At 40.2% G+C, this 24,097-nt stretch overlaps 1 protein-coding gene across 5 annotated transcripts in view; it reads left to right on the top strand.

Annotated features, from left to right (window-relative positions):
• Positions 1-22,967, top strand: part of LOC128733012 (fragile X messenger ribonucleoprotein 1 homolog) — a 38,191-nt gene extending 15,224 nt beyond the window's left edge. For 3 of the 5 annotated variants that reach the window (XM_053826535.1, XM_053826538.1, XM_053826539.1), the window contains 7 exons: positions 6,443-6,590; positions 6,649-6,798; positions 6,940-7,071; positions 7,152-7,365; positions 20,357-20,740; positions 20,810-20,884; positions 20,946-22,966. In XM_053826535.1, coding sequence (XP_053682510.1) covers positions 6,443-6,590; positions 6,649-6,798; positions 6,940-7,071; positions 7,152-7,365; positions 20,357-20,740; positions 20,810-20,884; positions 20,946-21,448 — 1,606 coding nt within the window. In that variant the 3' untranslated portion in view covers positions 21,449-22,966. Of the gene's footprint in view, positions 1-6,442; positions 6,591-6,648; positions 6,799-6,939; positions 7,072-7,151; positions 7,366-20,356; positions 20,741-20,809; positions 20,885-20,945 lie in introns of all 5 variants that reach the window. The other 2 variants (XM_053826537.1, XM_053826536.1) reach the window with 2 other exon arrangements.
• The last annotated feature ends 1,130 nt before the right edge of the window (positions 22,968-24,097 follow it).

The following is a 24,097-nucleotide window of genomic DNA, read 5'->3' on the forward strand; positions in this document are numbered from 1 at the left end:
GTTTCACTTCACCACGGTCACAAACGTCTTTCACGTAGAATTGGCGCGTCTCGATGTGTTTCGACCTCTTTGATGTTCGGCCAGCATTCACAAAAGCAATGCATCCCTGGTTATCTTCATTGATAATCGTAGCATCGACTTGTCGTTCGCCGAGATCTTGTAAAAGCATTCTAAGCCATATTGCTTCTTGACAAGCTTCACTAAGTGCAATATATTCCGCTTCCATCGATGACAGTGAAACGCACGTCTGCTTACGGCTACACCAAGAAACCGCTGTATCACCATAGATAAAAACATATCCGCTGGTCGACTTGCGTGTTGCTGAATCACCGGCCCAATCAGAATCAGCAAAACCCTGTAGACAAGGATTCTTTCCATTGAACATCAATTTCAAATCACAAGTTGTGTACAAATATTTGAGAACTCTCTTTGCTGCTGACCAGTCGGCTTGCGTCGGAGAACTCACCTTTTGTCCCAAAATTGACATACTTGCGGCTATGTCTGGACGACTGTTCACGGAAATGTAAAGGAGAGCACCCACAAGGCTTCTATAGTCGTTATCATTTTCGAGAGGTTGACTATCCCCTGCATCCTTTGCGTAACCTGGATCAATAGGCGTTTTTACCGGCTTCGAATCTATGAGATTATATTTTTCCGTGAGACGTTCGATATAACCCTTCAGACTTATCGAATATTTTCCATTTTTGGATTCAATGTCCATCCCTAGAAAACTTCGCAGATCACCAAGTTCTGTTATATCAAAACATTTCTTCAACTCGTTATTAACTTCAGCAAAGTGTTCACCATCCTCATAGGCGACAAGGATATCATCAACGTATATCAAGATATAAATCCGCTTCCCATCGATTATCTTACTATACAGACAGGGGTCTGCAGTTCCTCGTTGAAAACCTATTTGCTCCAAAACATTATCAATACACTTGTTCCAACAACGAGCAAACTGTTTTAAACCATACACGCTCTTCTGTAACCGACAAACCAATTTCTCCTTGCCTGCGAGAACAAAACCAGGAGGCTGACGCATATAGATTTCTTCCTCTAGGCTTCCATATAAGTATGCCGTCTTAACATCCAGATGTTTAAGTGACATGTCACGATAGCTGGCTACGGTAAGAAGCATACGAAGTGTCGATTGTTTGGCAACAGGTGCGAAAATCTCGTCATAATCGAGCCCGTAACGTTGACTAAAACCTTGGGCCACTAATCTAGCCTTTTATTTAACAACTTCGCCCGATGAATTCCGTTTAAGTTTAAAAACCCATCTGCAACCAATTAGCTTTTTATTCACTGGTGGCTCAACTAATTCCCAAGTTTTATTCAAATGATGCGACGTAATTTCACTTTCCATAGCTTCCATCCAGGACTTGCTGTCTGATCTGGACACAGCATCTTCGAAATTTATCGGTTCCACATCTGTAGATTTCGCGATCCTGGTTTCGTGACAAAATCTCTTCGGTGGTACGCCTATGTTGCTCCGTGAAGATCGCCGTGGAAATCCAATAAAAAGCTCCTCCTCGCTCAATGTACTATCCTGTGAAAAATTCTGATTCTCTGTTAGATTCATACCAGCAGTTGGAGTTTCCTGTTGAACTTCCTCCGTTTCCTGATTCGTGTGCACATCGCTCAAATCAACTTCCACTTGCAACGGATCCAATAGCCTCTCAGTAATATGGTTATTGACTACATCAGCATCACAAAACTTAGCATCACGACTGACAATAATTGTATCTTTACTTTTATCCAAAAAACGAAATCCTTTACGATTTTCATCGTAACCAACGAACGTCATACTCACGGCTTTGACGTCACACTTCTGTCGTTTTTCTTTGGGTACGTATACCAATGCTTCGCAGCCAAATACATGAAAATGTTTATAGTTAGGTAACTTACCCGTCCACAATTCGTGTGGTGTTCTAGAAACAGCTGCGGTTGGAAGACGGTTTTGCAAAAAATTTGCAGTCATAACGGCCTCGCCCCAGTATTTTTTATTCATTTTTGCTTCCGCTAGCAGACATCGCATCATTTCAGTCAAACTGCGATTTTTCCTCTCTGCCACCCCGTTTTGCTGAGGACTATAAGGAACTGTCTGCTGAAGGATAATTCCTTTTTGCTTGAAAAAATTCTGTAGAGAATGACTCGAATATTCGCCACCGTTATCCGCTCGAATTATTTTTGGATGCTTTCCGAACTGGTTCTGTACCAGATGTACATATTCTTTAATTTTATCCTCTGCTTCACTTTTATGTTTTAGCAAATATACTATGGTATATCGAGAAAAATCATCAATCATTGTCATAATAAACCGATTTCCTCTTGGCGTCGGCGTCTCTAGCGGACCGCAGAGATCGGTATGCACCAAGTCCAGAACAGAATCCGTTTTTGTCTCAGATGCATGGAATGGTGCTCTGCTCATTTTTCCTTCGCAGCAGATTTTGCATACCGATCGAATTCCACAGTCAATCAGATTCAAATTTAATCCTAACTCGTTTCGTACAATCTGCTCGATGGCACCAGGTTCGCGATGACCTAATTTTCGATGCCACATATGTTGACAGTTTTCTTGATGTTGAACTGCAACCAGCAACGCCTTTGTGTACTCCTTCAGCTGGTACAAACTAGCTTTGCGTTCGCCTACCGCTATAACGACTTCATCCTTAATCACTTTACATCCATGTTTTTCGAAAATTACTATGCATCCTTCGTCAGTCATTTTACTAACCGAAAGTAAATTACCGCTTAGAGATGGTACGCGCAAAATTTCCTTCACCAAAACTTCCCGAGGGTTTCCCTCTCCATCAACAGCAGTCAATCGAACATTACCGGATCCACTCGACAAAACCTTGCTTCCATCAGCCAGTGTGATTGATATACCTGTATCCGCTTTGAAATCCGAAACGTGTTTTGCCATGTGTGACGTGGCTCCCGAATCCAAAAACCATTTCACACCGCCACTTCCAGATGCGTCTCCACTAGCAAAACAAAATTCTTCTTCTTGCTGTTTCGTTATCTTCGCATTTTGTTCATTACGCTCGTTTTTCTTTCGGTCCTCGACTAATTTGCGGCAATCTCGGCGAAAATGTCCCTCGATTTTGCAATAATGGCATGTTTTTTTTCGAGTCTCGCCATCCAAACGGCTTTCCAACATCCGTTTTCAACGCTTTATTTTGATGAACCGAATTTTCATTCCTTCGTCTCCATTCATCCAGAAGTTTTCCTTTAACGTATTCTAAATCGAGTTCTTCATCTCTCCTGCTTTCTAAAGCGACGATCAAGACATCATAAGACTGTGGTAAACTAGAAAGTAAGATGGCTACCATCCAAAAACCACTTAACGTATCACCCATCGCCTCCAAGCGCTGCGACAATTCCATAACGCTGGCGATATGGGCCGCCATATTTCCATCTTCTTCAAGTTGTAAGCGGAGCAGCTGCTTTAACACGTGAATTTTATTTATTAGCGAGGACCGATGGTGAAATCTTTTTAAAGCCTCCCACATATCTTTCGCACTTTCAGCCTTCATCACATGCGTTAGTTGATTATTTTCCAAAGCAAGTCCAATAACTGCACGTGCTTTTCCATCTTTCACCAACCAAGCAGGATCCGGCTTCTCCGGCTTATTACAAGAAACCATTTCAAATAGTTCCTCCTTGATGAGAAGCAGCTCCATACGAAAACGCCACGTAGCATAGTTTGTGTCACCTAACTTTTCCACTACGAATTTTGCGTCTGCCATGATTTTTACAGGCACTTAACACAGTTTTATTACTACAGTTCTATTATTCGCGCTGTGGATTTCGTTTCTGGGCGCATAACCTGTTATGGGTAATAACGAAATTAAACACGGAATATCTATCGAAAGTAATTTTATTATGACCGCGTCACTCAAGTGCTCGTATAAGAATGAATATAAAAGGAAGAGTATAGTTGTATGTACGCATTCGATAAAAGCAGTGCTGCCAGAAGATTGAAGGAGGTGCCGATGTACGTTGCATATTTTAACAATCTTCCGCAATTTGTTTCGAATATATCATGCGCCAATGTAGCTTGCTACAGCAAGAGTAACGTTTCAGGCGAGATTCCCCGTAGAAGAGACACGATCATAACGCCGTATGACGAGGCATCTAGTGATCATTAATCTATTCAGCCTTTTAAAGGAGCCACTTACTTATGTGGCTTGCCGTCCTAAGACAAAGGCTGTTGAACAAGGTTTCTCCAGTTAACTCGGTTGTAAGCCACCGCTCTCCAGTTCCTCGGACACCGAGCACTCTCCGCTAGATCTCGCTCCACTTGGTCTAACCATCTTGCTCGCTGCGCTCCTGGTCGTCTTGTTCCTACCGAATTTGAGGCAAACTCCATCTTTGTAGGGTAGTGCGGCATTATTTTAATATGCTCTGCCTACCGTATCCGTTCAGCTTTAGTCACCTTTTGGATACTGGGTTCGCTATAGAGCTATGCAAGTTCATGGTTCATCCTTTACCTCTATATTTCGTTCTCCTGTACGCCGTCGGAGTTCGCTCTTGGCACTCGTCTTTCGAAAGCTCCGGGCACGGGCAGGTCCTTCTTAGGAGCAGGCTTCTGCCGTGCCCTGCAAAAAACTCAATTTCCGGCGTTTTACTGGCAAAGCGCAGAAGAAAAATCGATTTGCTCTCAGTTAATCGGTTGTTACCTTCTCCGACAAGCGACGAGTTTTACTGCTTTTGCTATGCTGTTTTGCTCTGTCCCCGAATGAGCATCAGTTTGGTTTCGTCCTTCTTTTTCTGCCGAACCGCTGCATGTTCTCAAGGTCACGGAGCAAATCGTTTCAGTCCATATAATTGCCTGTTCGACATACTCTTTGGGATGCGGAGCAAATAGTCTCGTGTCTTCAGTGTGTGAAGAAAAGATTAGCTCTACTTGTAATTGTGCTCCTTCTGCGCAAGATGAATGGTCGTAAGCAGGGCCCGACAACGTCACCTTCAATTGCATAGCGTCACTCAACAATGAAGTAGTGAAGCTTCGGTTTCAACAGAAGCAGCACCGCTTCAGTTTCAAACTGGCTTCAGTCAGTGTCAGCGAAACGGGTTTCACTTCGTCATGACTATCGGTTTCAACTTTTCATTTGAACTTTTCTATCAAATATTCAGAAAAAGGCCAGCAATTATGAATGCAAATGAATTGAATTTGAGTAACATTTCCTACAATGCAACGCATATTAAAGTTAACCTTGTCAATATCGACAAATCGTGCCTGACTTTCTACCGTCGTCAATTGAAACAGCTACCAAGTTCAACTGAAGCTTACATGCAACGTTCTGTTCAACAAGTGAAGCAAGTCATTTCATATGAGAAGCGAAGGTAAGAGAAAGTCAGTTTCATTTATTTGTTTCGACGATGCCGGGCCCTGGTCGTAAGAGAAAACAGGATTCAGGCATAATTCGGAGGGAGAACAAACGGTTGAACAGAAAATGAAGGCACTTGGTCGTTGTGAGAAGCAGATTGCTCTGTCTCTGTATGCAAAAGACGAGCAAAAACAAGCATGCTTAGGAGCCACTCGTGTTAGTTTATCAGCAAAGTCCGTCACTGGCAGCGTTTCACCATTGTAGAGCTTGCAAACCACATGATTGAGGGGAAGATTAGATTTAAATACCCCGTGGAAGCAACTTAGGGCCAATATGGTTTTGACTGACGCACCTGGTTGCTGATGTGCATTCAAACTGTAATCAACAAAAGTTGAGGGCCGCTTAATACATTCGAGACTTTAGAGCTTTATGACATCATCCCTAATCTGACAACTTGGTTTTATCTGTGAAATCGTCATTCCGTAATTCCGTGCACTTGGCATTAAGTTGGCGCTGTTCTAGTGGACCGCGCATATCTTCAAAAAAAAAAAAAGATGTGAACGTGTCTCGTTTTAAACTTTCAAACATTACTTTCAAAAATTTGTATGTTTGTTTCGAAAAACCAATAATTGCTAGGTGCACGGAATAAGAACTTAAAAACCTTAAAAAACCGGTGTTGAAGAACACTCGAAAAAATAACGATCACATAAAAAATTGTAAAATATATTAGCATAGATCAAAAGGTAAAAAATACTGTTCCGGATCGGGCCATTTTGTTTAGTTTGGACCATTGCTGAAAATTAGGCAAAAAATGTAAATTTAAATTTATCTGTCAAAATTATTTCCATAAAAAATAAGCCCGAACCGACCTATTTGTCCCCATTAGGTAATTGCACTGAGTGTTGGTTTTGTCAATAACCCGATTTTTTTCATTAGTTGCCCACTCCAGTAGACGCTGGCCTGCTGTACGTTCCATTATCATTAGATTAACTTTCCGGTACAATTCGACGCATGTCATTCTCATGTAGCATTGGTTTCATTTCGCGGTATCATTATCGCTCACCGTCGTGTTGTTGTTTTTTGTTGACCCTACTTTTACACAGATTTACGGACGAGTTCAAAGTACGGGAGGATTTGATGGGACTGGCTATTGGGGCACACGGGGCCAACATTCAGACCGCGCGCAAGCTGGACGGAGTGCTGAACATCGAGTTGGAGGAAAACACATGCACCTTCAAAATCTCTGGAGAGGTAAGAGCTGGCTCTAAAAGGATGATCTGAAGCTAAATTGTAACTTTCCTTATTACAGACTGAGGAAGCGGTCAAGAAGGCTCGTGCTATGCTCGAGTACAGCGAAGAGTCGTTGCAGGTCCCCCGGAATCTCGTCGGCAAGGTGATCGGCAAGAACGGGCGCATCATCCAGGAGATTGTCGATAAAAGCGGCGTCGTTCGTGTAAAGGTTTGTCAACGTTTTCGACTTTTCAGGAAATTCTTCCCCATAGTGAGAGACAGAGTGTTGTGATGAATCGAAAAGTGTTGAAAATTATCGCCAATCCATGTTCGCGAAAGCTACAGCGTTTGAAATTGGGTTTTCTTGCAGATCGAAGGCGACAACGAGCCGGAACCGAGCATCCCGCGGGAGGAAGGCCAAGTGCCGTTCGTGTTTGTCGGCACGGTCGAAAGTATCGCCAATGCCAAGGTACTGCTCGAGTATCATCTAGTGCATTTGAAGGTACGTTACGAAAGAAACTGGCTAGGGAAGGTTTTTGTTGCCAACAAAAAATGTTTTTCGGTTCTTTTCTCCACTGATAGGAAGTCGAACAACTGCGGCAGGAAAAGCTGGAAATCGATCAACAGCTACGGGCAATTCAGGGCGCCACGATGGGTTCGATGCAGAACTTTTCGATGAGTCGCCGAACGGATCGTGCGTACAGTAGCGATGTCGAAGGCGGTTCCCGATCGAACCGGGGCGGTATGCGTGGCCGCGGTGGTCGCGGTGGACGGGGAGGCAATATTCGATACACAGGTAAGTGTTAATACGATCTGAGATACTCCATTTGATGTGATAGACATAAACATGCTATCTATCAAGGGCTCCTCAGGGAAGCAACTTGGGCCCTTTGCTTTTTACACAATTTGTTAACGATCTATCTGTACTATCTGCTAGATTTCGTCTGTTTTACGTGAACGATGTTAATATATATACCTGTTCATTAAGACCATGGTGGAGCCCAACTTGACTGTTTGAGATTGTAGCAGCTAATTGACCTATTTCATACAACTGACGTATACGAATTAGTTTGTTAATAATTGGTGTCTCCAAATGCAACATTATCTCGTTCCATCGCAAACTGAACACAAATATTTTCAATTGCTCTATTTTGAGTCACACAATGCAATGGGTTAATTACATTCGTAACCTAGAGGTCAATCTTGATCACGCTCATTTTGTTTTTGCATATTGAAGACTAATCGGTCACCCAGATTCATCTTAAAAATTCGTAATGAGTTCCTGGATCCGTTTGGTCTTCGTTTGCTCTACTGCGCTTTGGTATGCTCATTGCTTGAGTGTTGCACAACAGTCTAGTGTTTGTTTAAGGTAGCTGGACTGTGAGGTTCGAATGCTACCGAGGAGTAACCCGTTGAACTTGCCTGCAGGCATATGATGTACGGGGAAATTGTCGGGGCTCGAAACCCTCGAAAAGAGGCGTGTGGCAGCGTTTGTTGCTAAGCTTCTGATTGGGAAAATTGACTGGCCATCTGTCCTGGAATAGCTGTATCTTTACGCACGGAACGGGCTCTTCGAGTGAGGAGTTACCTTCATCTTGACGTTAGTTTTGAGGCAACAAATCTTGCTCATTTACTGTATATTCTGGACTACCACAAGGCAGTCACCTGGGACCGTTATTGTTCGCAATTACAATTAACAAATTGCCTGATAATATCTCCCATGCAAGTATTCTAATTTACAAAGACGATGTGAAAATCTTTTTCGCTCTCAAGTACAGGGATGATTGCCTGAAATTACAGTTGGACCTAGGACATGCTCGAAGGTACTGTGAAAACCGTGGATTAAAAGTGAATACAGACAAATGCTCAGTAATGACTTACTAGAAAAGTTAGCTCCGTGATCTTCGACTACGCTTACAGAAATAAAGTAGTGTCGCGCACTCTCCTTCAATAGATACATTGTTAACGTGATCAAAGAAAGTCTGAAACTGTTCTCTCTCGTTAGGAAATTTGTCTGGGACCTCAATGATCCATAAGCTATATTGGCAATCTACGAAGCTCTTGTTAGGAGCAAACTGGGGTGACATTGCGCATCTCGTTTCGAGTGATTTTGGTTCGTTTCGACCACGTTAAACAATTGGGCGCAGGGTGTCGATTACCTGGAAAATCAGGGAAAACCTGGAAATGTCAGGGAAATTTGTTTCAACCTGGAAAAGTCAGGGAATGTCAGGGAATTTCATTTGAAGTCAGGGATTTTTGACACGGGAAGAAAATACAACGGAAAAGTTAAGACTTCGCAAGAATAACATTTACTTCAAATATCTGGCACCATTTCATTCAAGGTCTTCTCATATGCCTAAATTAAATAGATTTATGAGACGTTATTTTTACTTACGTGCACAACCAATCTGCTGTGTGCAAATTTCCAAGTTTCGAAATTTCGAATTTCATGAAAGTGCGACTGACCTGCTTTAAACCTCAACAACGGTAGAACCGATTTGATCGATTCTGGTTTCAAAGGGAAGTACTCACAACCCAATCGATCATTTTCGATATCTTTTGGATTTTTTGATATTATTTGGATACTAGCTGACCCGGCAAACTTCGTACTGCCACCAACTGAAATAAATGACGTAAATTTTGTAAATTTTGGATGTACTCAAAATGCAGGTTAAATTTTGTACGTTTTTTGAGAAATTTATCTTTTAAGGAAATGGTTAATTGACCGGATTTTCATAGAACGTCTGTTTCTTACAACTGTGATAAACCAGTAGTTGGAAATGGCAATATTTCCAAAATCGTAAAATTTATTGTCAAATATACGTTAAAAACATGTGGAAAATGTTAAGTTTTTATAGCGGTAGATTTTTACAATTGCCAGAGGGAACGGTAGAAGTAAGTAATGAAACAAATAGCGAATTTGTTTATTCAATCCGGGTTGGTACTGGATGAATTGTTTGTGTTCATAGTCTATAGGATCTAACAAATTGAGACCAGGCGTGAAGGGAAAAGAGCGGAAGATGAAGTCCCGCTTAAGAAGTTGTGTACCGCAATCTTTCATCCAAGCTGGGGGATTTCATGGATCGAACCAAGTAGTTTTCGGAGCATTACAACTGGATTCGAACTCACTCCTCCTCTCAGGTCATGTGGCTCGCCGGTGGTAATGATCCTTTGAACCACAGAGGTGCTGGCCAAAACAGAGGCTCCACAACCCCCTTATTAAGCGTGCGAGGTATTGCAGACTCTACCATTTGGCAGGTTGAGTTATTTTTAGACACAAAATGTGCCTCTTCCTCCGTCTACTGTAAAAACCACCGACCGAAATGTTAATTTTTCAAGTGCCAGTACCTAATAGTTGTGCCAATTTATTTTTTGTAAAAGTAGACTCGATGATGTTAGATAGCGCCTAATTCCGTCTACTGCAGTGAACTGTCTAATGATATGCAACATATATTCAAAACTTTTTGAGAACAGAACCATTGCACCACCAACTATATTTTCATTGCCATTGTCGTTATTAATTTGACATTTTGCATGTTGTTTTTTACGCAAATTGTTCCTTTATTTAAAAAATAATTTTTTGACACTTTCGAGCACATTTTCTCTATCATAATCAGACCTTTGTTATGATTTCCACCATAATTTTTGAATTTAAATTTGATATTCATATGTATGTATTGAGAATGTAACATTCATTAGATCTTTAATTTTATTTGATTTATCAATCAAACGGTAAGAATTTGTCGAATGAATTACAGTACTGAATTTCAATAACTTATTCTCAAACAATCACCTCTGTTAGTATATTATACCAATCCGATGGGTTTCATTATTCCTGAAAATAGGTATAATCAATGTTATATTGCTAATTTCCTGTCTACTCCTCAAACATACGAAAATGCAAATAAATGTACGCTTTGTCTTAAACCCTTTTTTGTATTCTTTATTACTTTGGTATTTCAAAACTATTTGAAACAGAACCATAATTTTACGATTTATTCTAATGGGCTACATATACTTTTAGTGCTAGGTTATTCCAGCTAATATTCTTTTCAATTATGTACAACTTTTATTTAAATTGTTTAATACCTAAAATATATTCTTCACTTGACGGTCATATAGCTTCATGTGTAATTTATTCAGTCATTGAAACATTTGTAAACATGCATTAGAAACGCATACAACGTAGAAAGTTTCCTGATGTTCTGGTTAGTTTCATTAATTTCATAAATGATATGAAAGAATTAGTTTTAGACTGTTAGGCTCTCTGATAAACTGAACCCACAACGCATTATACAACGTTTGTTATTTTTTAAATTTGCTAGTCCATAAAACTGTTTGAATATATGAATATTGCATATCATATTACGGGCAGCTACAGCAAACGGAATTAGGCGTTATCTAAAGCTATCGAGTTTACTTTTACAGAAAATAAATTTACAGCCAGCTTAACTGTTGGTGCTATAAATTGAAAAATCAACATTTTTCACATGTTTCCAATGAATATTTGGCAATAAGCTTAAGGATTCTGTAAAGATTACCATTTTTACTAATGGTTTAACATAGTTGTAACGAACAGATGTTTTGTGAAAATCCGGCACAGTTGATCATTCAATCAAAGTTACCCTCATCAACATGTTTGCTTGCCCAGCAACGACGCTGCTTCATAGTGAACGCGACGCCAGTTGATTTGCACCGATAATAATCATAGTAATCTAAAACATTGCGTATACGGCGAATGGCGGGAAAAGTAAAATATCGGTTTTTTACTATTTTCCAGCTTTTCACGTAGATTTTTATTATTTTTTTTACGTATAAACCTGACGCAAACCAAAACACACCAACTGGAAAAAGAATCATGCAATTCCGTTCAGCCGTTCTTGAGTTTATCCCTTACAAACAATCGCACCAACTTGATTTTATTATATAGATTTAGATCAAAAATTGTGGATAGAAAATTTGCTTACTTTGTACGGAAAGCGGTATAAAAAGGCCATACCAGCAAATTTTGCCTCTAGATAATTCCATACTTCCGGACCGATATGGGACTGTAACTGGAACGAGGACTAATCAAACTAAACCAAGATCAGCCTTTGAAAATTTACTACGATGTTCTACCTGAGCGGGCCAGAACCCGGACCTCAATTTACATTCTCATGTGGATCACTAGTGAAAACCTACTCTTAATGCGTATTCGAATGAAAGACCATCTCAGCTACAAAATTCCGATTTAGTTTAACAAATCAGTCATATCCTCGAAATTCGACTGCGAGCGGAGGGTTGATAGAGTCGTAAATCCGAAGTTTTCCTGAATATCAAAAGCTGGCTACAAGTAGGTCGAATGAAAACAGAAGGTCAGGTAAATAATACAACGTTGCTGCTATGCTCGTTGAGTCATTTGGTTTCAAAAATTTTTATATTCCTGAGGAACTATTAAGTGTCAGAAAATATCTTTAAATTATGTTCTAAACTAAAGACCAACTTTATGTTTATTGTTTTGCATAGTTAAATGTTTGAAGCGATTTGTATCCATTCATTACATGTGATCTAACAGGCAAAATGGCTCATTCCACAACCCTTTGGCAACCAGATAAACCAGCAGACTATTTCATTTTTTTTTTTGGGAAAGACATCTTGCAATTTCAATTTAGCTTGATTCTATAATTTCGATGTGCGTTAATAAGGTCGAATTAATTTTAATTTTACACATAGAAATTTTGCATAAAAAGATGAATTTGAATTAAAAAGGAAAATTGACATCATTAGGAAATGATAATTCAAGTGTAAACAACCAATTAAGCCAAATAAACACTTTGATAAGTGAAATTAAGCAGATATTTTGCGTCTGGAAATTTTCGAAATACACCTGGAAAAGTCAGGGAATTTTATTTTCGTTGGATAATCGACACCCTGTAATTACCTCCTACTCCTAGAAGATCAAAGATGAATAGGGGTTGCAGCAAAGTCTTCCTATTCGCCAACGTTGGCAGTCGTATTAAAGCGCATCGATGTTTGTAAAGAGGTAGTCGAACTCGATCATGCCAGGGCAGCACTCGTAGAGCGTAACGAACGAAGTGACGCTAGATTCGTTCGATCCAGTTGATTATGAACAGCTTGGTAGGGTGCCTACACAAGCACCCAATACTCAAGGATACTGCGTACAACCGCACAGTAGAGAGACTTCAAGCAATAAGAATCGGTGAACTGCTACGTATTTCTTTGTATGAAGCCCAGTATAGAGTACGCTTTAGCAGTAGTACGGTTACTAGCGTAAAGTGCTGAGTGAAACACAGTTTGGTGTCCAGAAGAATTCCTAAATCTTTCACAGAATCGACTCGGGTAATACTGTCTGAAACCATTTTGTAATCGAACATGGTGAGATACCTATTTCTGCAGAATGAGATGATATTGCATTTCTGCACGTTCACGTCCATTCTGTCCAGTTTACACCAATTTAACAATGAATCAATGTCGGATTGTATAGCAGAGCAATCAACACTCGAAGCAACTACAGTCAACTTTCGCTAATTGCACTAAGCTTTTAGCCCACTTAGTGAAAGACTTTCGTTAATTGGGTTGAGCTGTCGAAACCGAGGGATACATCGTTTGTTTTTGTCAAAATCGTCGCAGAAAGGTTTATGAAAAAATATATACCCTTATTAAACACAGAGTCAAAGTGAAACTTTATGTTTTCGCTGTTGAAATTTATTTCTAGTTTTTTTAACAAGCAAAAAGTAGAATTTCATACGACAATGTTAACATATATTGGCATTTTTAACTGTTTCACCGTGATGCTAATGAATGGGACGGTCAAGCTTAAAAATGATCAGATAACGATATGATGCAACTGTGTTCCATTTAATTAATTTTAATATTTTCTCTATAAATTATTTTCTGTATTTGAAATAATGCATTCAAGAGCCCCACGGAAGCAAAAATACACTGTCAGAAATGACGTTTGACTTCGTTTTAGGTGGGCTATAGCCCAATTAACGGGAGCCCGATTAAAACGTAGCCCACTTAAAGATAACCCAACGAACGAAAGTTGACTGTATTTGATACAACTTTAGATCGTCGACTAACATATACCTAGTTGGAAGATTTAATCGTGAAACACAAGTCGCTTACAAAAAGAATGAACAGTAGTTGGTCAAGGTGGCTTTCTTGGGGTAGACCGCATTGTATCAGGATTCAGGAAATCCCATTTTTTCCAGCTTCACTACCATCACAGAATGTGGCACTCTATCAAAGGCTTTGGCAAAGTCGACATAAACCGCATCATATTTACTGACGTTTTCCAAGCGCACTCGTCAGCGAAAAAACATATGCCATCAAGTTGGCATCGTCGAACGTTATTCAGTCAAAATTCGATAATACGATCATGGAGTTGTCGGATTAATTGGGTGGTACGGGTGGTTAATAGGGTAAATTAACCATTAGTGGACCAGTTAGTACTTGAACAGTTTTCTTACATGAATTATTTTAAACTGGTAATGCTAAACACGCAACCGATGGCACTTACAATACGAGTAACTTTCGATCAAGCCTAAAAAATCAATTTTTGTTGCAAATCTATATTTTAGACATTTTTTAAAAACGATTGGAATGTCCGTTTTTCTTTAATGGACCTTGTGGTTTACAATAGGATAGCAACCGGGTCCGTTATAGAAATTCTGGTATTTTGCTTGAAGAGGGTCTACCAATAGCGACATTTCGTATTGTTAACCATAAAATGGACCCTAACTTGTTGAATATGTCGATTTTAAGGTATTATTCGTTAAAGTCATCTAAAATTTTACAAACTGCAATGTGTATTATGTTTAGTACTTTCTGTTTCATGTCATATATCTTTGGAAATAAGAAGCACAAGCTAATAAACGCCAAAACTGTACCTGAGGTCCATTATAGGTAAAGGGTCCACTATAGGTCAACTTGCCCTATAAACGATTGTAAAATGTCAGAAGACTGCAAAGCTTTCCTCACCAAATACAACGCTGAACTTCGCAAAGCTAAAAGGAAATTTTTAGTTAAATTTTGCAAATGCATACAAATTTTACCAGAGGCTACGCGTCTGCTGAAAGCGATGTCAAAGGGCAAGAGCAATGGTCCAGGGGCAAGTAAAAAAAGAGGATGGGTGTCCCACTGTTACCACCACGGAAATTCTGGAAGTTCCAATGAACACGCACTTCGCTGGTTCGACAGTGACCATTGGAAGGCAAATGGGAACTCAGCTCTTTTGAACCAATGAAATTTCCAGGTCCGGATGATATTCCACCTATTTTGATACAAAAAACGGACGGTGTTATGGATGTCCGAGCTTATCAACCTCTTTCGAGCCAGTGCCACTGTGGGACATATCCCGGAGAATTGGCGGAAAGTACGGGTGGTGTTCATACCTGAGGTTGATGAAAAAGACAACCATGCTCAAGGCTTTCAGACCGATAAATTTGATTTTCACGCTTCTTAAGCTGGTGTAGAAAACCATGGATAACTATATCCGCAATGTGTTTTTAAAAAACTCTCCGTTGCATGTAAATCAAGAGAGAATAAAGGCGCTATAACCTAGGCATTTACCAGGGCAAGTAACTAAATGTACATGTCCCATCCCCGAGGGTCCGGAGTATTACTTAACCTTTATTAGCCAAATACTCCCAATGAAAATACAATTATCAACAATCAGAAGCGGTTGGCACGAGACGTTCCCGTTTCTTCTTGATTTAGAAATGCATCTTTGTATGAATAAATTTATTCAAACAAGATGCATATCGTAAAATCGTCTTTGCGGCAATACTTCACAGTTGGCCTGGTCGATTTATTATTTACTAGCTGACCCGACAAACTTCGTATTGCCACAAATTAATCTGTGTTGTACATAAATCATGAATCTCGGATGATCTTTGTCACAATCTCAAGTTTTGCAAGCCCCCAGTGGGCGGCGCTTCCGACGGCGTGTCACCGGCAACACTCGCGACCGTCTCGTCCTGAATGATCTAGTGTTACTATAGATAGTTTTTGTGGTCTTGTATTGACTAATGTTTTATGGAAGAGTCTCGAATTTCTCGAGTTCGATTAGTTTTTGAGTTTCGCAAAAATTTCTGTTTTATTTGTATGAGAGTCCATATCCCCCTACCACAGGGGTGAGAGGTCTCTAACTATCGTAAAATAAATTCAAGACTCCAAAATCTCCCACATGCCAAATTTGGTTCCATTTGCTTGATTACTTCTCAAGTTATAAGGAAATTTGAATTTCATTTGTATGGGAGCTCCCCTCTTAAAAGGGGAAGGGGTCGTAATTCACCATAGAAAAAAATTCTGCCATCTAAAACTCCCACATGCCAAATTTGGTTTCATTTGCTTGATTAGTTCTCGACATAAGAGGAAATTTGCATTTCATTTGTATGGAAGCCCACCCTCTTAAAGGGGAGATGGGCCATAACTCGCTTTTTAAAGAAGAGAGGGGTCTCAATTCACCATAGAAAAAAATCTTGCGTCCAAAACCACTTACATGTCAAATTTGGTTCCATTTGCTTAATTACTTCTCGAGTTATGAGGAAAATTGTGTTTCTATGGTACAGGAGCCCCCCCTCTTAAAGTGGGGAGGGGTCCTAATTTACTATAGAAAATATTCTTGCCCTCGAAAACTTTCACATGCCAAATTTTGTTCCATTTGCTTGATTAGTTCTTCAGTTATGAGGAAATTTGTATTTCATGTGTATAGGAATCCCCCCCTGCTAAAACGGGGAGGGGTCCCAATTCATCATAGAAAAAATTTTTGTCTCCAAAAACACCCACATGCCAAATTTGGTTCCATTTGCTTAATTACTTCTCGAGTTATGAGGAAAATTGTGTTTCTATGGTACAGGAGCCCCCCCCTCCTAAAGTGGGGAGGGGTCCTAATTTACTATAGAAAATATTCTTGCCCTCGAAAACCTTCACATGCCAAATTTGGTTCCATTTGCTTGATTAGTTCTCGAGTTATGAGGAAATTTGTATGGAAGCCCCCCCCTTTTAAAAAGGAGAGGAGTTATAATTCCCCTTATAAAGAGGGGAGGGGTCTCAATTTACCATAGAATAAATTCTTGTCACCGAAAACACCCACATGCCAAATTTGGTTCTATTTGCTTGATTAGTTGTCGAGTTATGCAGAAATTTGTGTTTCATTAGTATGGGAGCCCCCCCTCTTAGTGGGGGGAGGGGTTTCTAACCATCCCTAAAACCTTTCCTGGCCCCAAAAAACGTCTACATGCATATTTTCATGCCGATTGGTTCAGTAGTTTTCGATTCTATAAGGAACATACGGACAGACAGACAGACAGAAATCCTTCTTTATAGGTATAGATTATTTATTAATATTATCGGAGTGTTGCAAATATACTAATATAGACAAGAAAATGATATTCTAAAATTAGAAATATTTAAAATGTTATTTCCAGGAATCCTTTATTATGGCTGTGATGGTATTAATAAGATAAGATAAGATAAGAACTCTTCGTTGCATGTAAATCAACATACATACCCACGCGATAAATCTACGGAAACCGCACTGCACTGCTTAGTGACGTTAATTAAGAAATCGCTCAAAGAACCGGCACTTGGGTGGGTGGGTTTTTCATGTTATTGAAGACGCATTCCATAACACGTCCTTCGCATCAATTAATACGGCTCTCTGTCAAAAGAGAATCGAACACCGCCGGGAACGCAATGCTATGCTTACTTACTTTGTATCTTCTTGAGAAGAAAGAATTAGAGCTCGGCGCGCTACGGTTGCAAACGAATAAAACTATTATACTCGAAGGTGGCCAAATCGGTCATCTTCGCGTAGTTCAATCTGATACCCTTAGTAACTTCGGTCTCTGGTTGCTTGAAAGCAAGGACCAATATGGACGTTTCATATGAGGTGTTTGAAACAGATCGCTCAAAGTGTGATAATGGATGGCGCGATCTTCCATCTGGTACCATCTGCTTCTTCGGAAGTTTCCTCCTTACTCCATATCAAGAATGGATCCTAAATCTCATAAAACAGTCATTGGTTTTATTATCCTTGTAGTACCGAATTGGGGGACAGGGTTACAACTATCTAGTTCAACTCCATCAATGGGTATGAGTCAACCGTCAACCGTGTAGAGCAATCGGAGCCTGCCTCAAAAGATGATCATTAAAACTGTCGCAGTGGCCAAGCGAGTGTTGCGTTATTTCAAGTGAACAATTTGAAGTTCTCTCTGGAGTCACTGATACACAGCACAGTTTGTTTTGCGGTCATGAATTGGTGTCCAATTGCAAGTGTGATTGTGACGGAACCACCGGATTAGGCTACAAACGACAATGCATCGCCTAGTCAAACACCAAAGTTTGTTTAATATGTTGCATTTGTTTCCTATAGGGTAGTTGATCCAGTAGTTGTGGTAGTACCAATAGTTGCGCTACTATTCATTATTAATGCATATTTTCGTCACCGTAGCATTTTAGATAAAACAATTATATTCATTATATAAAACAGGTTTTTAGAAGTATTGGTAATTAGACTACACCATTTAAAATTAAAGCATTATTTGCTAAAATGTCAATTTTCCAAAATCTAACGCGCAGTTGGAGCGCACAACTATAGGCGCTCATCTATAGTTTTGCTACGATGTTTTTTCACTTAGCAACCTAGCAATGTATATGGAATAACACACTTAAAGGAACATCAAACTTAATTAAGGAAACATTAGCGTAACTGTTGGTACAATATAATTGAATCGGAAAATTCATTTTTTCTTTATAAAGCTTCTCGTACAATGAAGGCAATAGAGGTTTTCCGTCAAAATTTTTTTTTCCACTAAATGTTCGGTTTTGACTCTTAGAAATGATACCCATATAAAACTTTCTTTATTAAAACCTCTAACTACTGTAAAAATGAAAAACTAAAATACGTATATTTCAACCCGTCACTTCTCGGATGTATTACATGCCTTTTTGTACCAGTGTCCTCTATTTTCACCACTTCGAAACCATTTATGCCACTCTTTACTCTTGTGGCAAGCAACGCACGAAACGAAAAAGAAGGTAATCATTAGCTTCATTCGTTTTGTCCTTTTCACTCAACCGCTGATACACATATGTCAATATCTGTTGTGCAATGCTGCCAGAAAATCTGAAAATTTTAATAAACAGTGCAGCCGAAACGAATTTTTTAAAACTCAACATTCGTGATTTGGTGAAAAGAAACTCACCATTCTTGCAATTTACATTGTTTGAAAAATCGTAGTAAATTCTAGAGTCAACGAAAAAAATATATTTTTGCACCATTATCACTCGTATTAGGAGTACTTTCGAGAAAAAATAAGAAAAGAAGGGGTATGATCTGACGGAAAACCTCTATTGTCTTGCCTTGTGACAAATACCTTGTATTTGATAACTTTATATCCCACAAGCATTAATTTAAGCATATACCTCAATAAACAAGCAAAATGAAGGTATATTGTGCTTAGTGGCGCAACTAATGGATCATCTACCCTATAACTGCTCAGTTGGTTTCGAGGTACGATGCTGGTATAACAAGCCAGTCGTCGTATGTTCGGATCTCGATTAGGGGGTGCTGCTAGACAGAGTCAGTAGGATTGATTTTGTTGCGCTAGCCCCGTTATTGTCCTGTACTCTGATAAGCCGGCTGTGTGAAGTCTATCGATAAAGAAGGTTCAAGTCTTAGAAAGACTTTTTAAGCCCAAGGCTAATAAATAGTTCAATATATAGAGTTTCCTATATAAATGGGACTGCTGTGCGGCTGACAGCAGCGCAGGTCTTTTCATACGTTTTTTGATTACTTTTAAACAATTTACTGTAGTAGTGGTTCATAAATCGGGGAAGGATCGATTAAGCGGCTCAGATTGTAAGCAGGGCTGTCATTCGCTCACACTATGCGCCCAATGTTCCAATATTATGCCTTGTCGCACAGAGCGATTCGGCAACACACCTCTACAGCTAATATGCACACAGCGTACGAGCGAAAGCGGAGAGGGAGCGAACGACAGCACTCGGTGAAAATCGCCCAGTGAGTGATCATCCAAACAGCACTTGGTGCTGCCCTTTGCCACACTCCGTGCGGAATTAACTCAAAAAAATTGTTTTGTATTTACAAATTTTCTGCCCTTTTAAAAGTGAAAATACACGCTGCACTGAACAACTAATATGGTCTATGTTAAGTTAGTACGGATCAGGCGACGCAACAGTAAAAATGTTTTTTTCAATCACACCATTTCAACTGACCCAGCGCAGGGTGTACAATCCAGCCGCGCAGAGTGCAGCTCTTGGTGTGGTAAAGCACGCAGCAAATTTATCACTCTGCGTTTGCGACTGCCTTTTCCTGGTGCGCGTAAAACACGAAAGAGCGTGTTTAGCAAAAGAGACACTGAAGGGAATTTGTGGGCGAACACACACCGCATGGCGAGTGTTGTGTTGTTTAAGAATGTGTGTCTTTTGGTCGGCGCTGCGGTTTATGCCACCTCTGATTGTAAGAGATGTCGATTAACATACCACTGCGAGTTTTTCTGCTTTTTTGTCGCGACAGAAAAGTGCTTTCGATAGATTATTGTTTTGGGTTAATTTTCTCGTCAAGACCGATTATGTCACAGTCAGACTTTACCAAGGCAGTAAAAAACTATCAAAGTCCACACACATCCTGGTAGTAAATAGCGCCGTTTGAAGAAATTCTTTTGTGGATGGATCAGACACAGAGCTGGTAATACGCCAGCGGAAGAGTTACCGACACTTATGATAGCAAATTAAAACAAAATTTCTCTATTTGATAGGTCGGCGAGATGTCGGTGACGAAGAGTACACCCCACGAGGAAGTGGTGGTGGCGGAGGCGGTGGAGGTGGCGGTGATCGTGGCGGCGACCAGCGAAATAACTATTCTGAAGGTCGAGGCAATAACCGTCGAGGTTACAGCGAGAAGCGTGGCACCAGTAGCGGCGGGGGCAAACGACCGGACCGGAACAAATCGCAGGGTCAGGTGGGTGGGCCCTCTTCTTCGTCGGGATCTGCCGGACAGGGTGGCTCGGGCGGTGGTAGCCAGCAGCAGCACTACCAGCCACAAACACAGCAACAGACAGCTGGACTAGACGATCCGTGGTCCGATTTTGTCGAGGACACCAATCGGGACAGTACTCGTGAGATGAATAGTGTTGATAGAGGTAAGCTTCGCGAGGTTAATAATCTGGTTAAAGTTTATTCTAATGTGCATTTTAATTTTTGTCTCACAGATAGTCACTCGTCGAATGAAGGTACCCACAATCGAAGTCGCCGAAGATCGAAGAATCGGGGACACTCGAACAAATGTAAGCTAATTTAGTGAAACATTTCACAGATTGCTAAAATAAGCATTTTTCTGTTTTGTAGCTAATGGAAACGTCCAATCGATGAGTGTGAAATCGGGTAATGCTACTGCCAATAGTACACAACATCAGCAACAACAACCTGGTACCGCAGACCTACATGACAACAGTAGCAACACGAACGTCGCCGGTAGTACTAAGCAGCAACCGAATCATCAGCACAGTGCAGCTAATGCGAACAACGCTAGCAATAATAACAGTAATAGCACATCGCATCAGCAGCAGTTGCAGCAGCATCAGCCACAGCCAAAGGCTCAGCGGGATCGAGACAATGGTCCTCGAAACCGCGGTGGCCGAGGAGGTGGCGGCGGCGGCGGTGGTGGTGGCAAGCATAAGCAGAATCAGCATCAGAGTATCCAGAATCAGGCAGCTGCTGGCGGCTCCCTGAACAGTAACAGTACCAATGCTGAGCATCATCACCACCAGCAGCAGCAACCGCAGCAGCAACAACAGCCGCACAATCCGGTTGGCGGTGGCAAAGAAACGCTCGTTAATGGCTCCTCATAGAACCAGCTGGTTAGAGCCCATCTGCTTCTGGTGGGGGCGTGAACTAAAGATATATAAAACACACCTACTATAACTACTACTACTAATAATAAACACACCCGCATATGAAACAATGAGAAGTTAAAAAAACTTACACAAAATAGAGGAAAACTTACTCGACTCGACAACAACTAATTACGAATATTTGGCGTATATTCAGCAGACAAGCAAAAGCAGCGCAGAGAACAGTTATACCGACAGTTGAGGTAGAGAACTCTGCCAAGTAAATGTTTTGTGCTGAAAGTAGCGAACACAAATCGTCGTCCTCGTCGTTGTCGTCGTCTCGTAGATGTGAGAGCAACAATAAGTTAGACACTCACGCAAAAACAAATGCATAACCATTGGTGAAAATAAGGGAAACAAAAACAAGGCGTCAATGCTTTGACGACATAATCACAAAAGAGAAAGGAACGAAAAATAATGTAAACATAAACAAGCACGTTTATTGAACTATATAGCTTGCAGTATTTTGAATAAGAATCCTTTACACATATTTTATCCATTTATTCTTGCTCCCAATATTCATTGCACCTCATTCGTTTTCCATCGGTTCGAAAGTAAGTTTCCCAAATTTTCAGGTAAGCAAAAAAGAAAGTTGGAAAGTTTTCCTAATTCACTTCGTAACAGTTAAAGGCAGGAGTAGAGCGAATAGTGATCAAAATTATTTTTTTATATATTATTTTCTTTTTCCACAAAAATATTGGTGTCCGAAGAGGAAAACGTTAGAAAAGACAAAATTACAATAGAACACACACGCACGACGAAATCAAGAAGATATCAACTTATACCCAGATTCATAATTGCAGAAATGTTCAAGCATATTGTTTCCCTTAAGTAGATCGAGCTATGTTAGTAGACAAGCGTTAACACACACACATACAAGTTAGCCGGAGCAAAGATGAACGGCGGCATGCCCATTTAGTCAAAACAAATCGCATAAACTGGCTGCAAATCCACTACTTTTTCAGCTTTTGTTTAAAGTAAAAAACAAATCAAATATGAGATATAGTTCTAGTTAGACAAAGGAAAGGAAGCGAAAAACCGACTACGCGCTGGTTAGACTATTTTCTATCAATTTAAGTGCTTGTAATTTCGTCGTTATTCTCATGTCCCTCCCCCCGTTGTTTTTTCTTCGTCTATTTTTACTTCTATCCTACTCCTATCCTGCCTGTGTTCTACACTATCCTTTCCTTTCTCAGCCTGTTGTTGAGTAGAAAGAAGTATCGCACCGTGCCGTGCCAGCGTTCACCGCCGCTGCTGCTGTGTGCACAGGTCTAACGATCGCGAATATCAATCGTGGCAAAGCACCGGAACTGATCCAACGTTCATTTCCTGATCAGAATGGAAGATGAAAACAGGAAAGAGGAAAAGAAAAACAAACAAACAAGCTCATCCCAAGCATTATATTTTTTTATAATTTCTAGTTTCTAGTTTTACGCGCTATTTAGTCTTTTCACTGATATTTTTATTTATTATAATATAGTTTAACTATTTCTGTGAGAAAATTGTACTTTAGTTCGAAAATAATTTCCTGCTTTTGGTTTTAGTTGGGAACAAAAAAAGAATCGTTCGAAAACAACAAAGCTGAGCTTGGGCCAAACTTCATTTGCTGTTAAGGGTAATTTGTTGTAATGATTCCTCTATTTTGATTTTATGATTTGCTTTTCAGTTATCAAAATGGAATCAATCAAGAGTAACAATACATCTTCTCGAAAGCAAATCATTGGGCTTAAACGTCTTCTAGAACTTGACCCTTCTTTATTGACACACTTTGTGGCCGACTGTTAGAGTACAGGACAGTTACGGAAATTCAACTCTATCTAGCAGCACTGCCTAGCCGAGTTCTGAACATACGACGGCTGGCTTGTTAGACCAGCATTGTACCTTGAAGCTAATACCTCGGGCGGTTAATACACCGCGCATCGTGAAAATCCGAACAAGTTAGGCGTGATACACAAATTACGTAACGCAAAAATTCCGGTTTTTTGACCCCCTCCCTCCCCTATGTAACATTAAGTAACGATTGGCACAACCCTCCCATTAAATTACGTAACGTTAACCAAACCTTCCCCCCTCCGTACCTCAACATTCAATAAAAATGGCTTGAACCGCATTTTTTTTTAATTTTTAAGAAATTCAACCCAATTAGCAAGATTAGCAAGTTAGCAAGCTTCATATTAAAAACAACAATCAGGAATCGGCCCATGTTAAGCTTAAATGGTAAAAAAGCAAAGCCATGGGTATAAACGTCCTGTTAAGAACTTGACTTCTTTATTTGTCATTTGTCATTGTTTGTCATCGTTGTTTATCGACAGTCTTCGCAGCCGGCTATTAGAGTATAGGACAATTACGGGGCTAGTGCAATTATCCTACTGGCTCTATAGCAGCATCTCCTAGCCGAGATTCAAACATACGACGGCTTGTTAGGCCAGCATCGTACCCCGAAGCAAACTGGGCAGCCTGAAATGGTCTTCAACCGTAATAACTGGAAATTTAGTAGGATTATCTTCAGCAGCTGCAAACCATAATTTTGTAACATAATTTTCATTAGTATAAACCGATTCACTGTTTTCCACCTCCAACACGTTCTTTCCTCATTTGGCAACTGCC

This window comes from Sabethes cyaneus, chromosome 1 (assembly GCF_943734655.1).
Source record: "Sabethes cyaneus chromosome 1, idSabCyanKW18_F2, whole genome shotgun sequence".
NCBI classification, from domain to species: Eukaryota; Metazoa; Arthropoda; class Insecta; order Diptera; family Culicidae; genus Sabethes; species Sabethes cyaneus.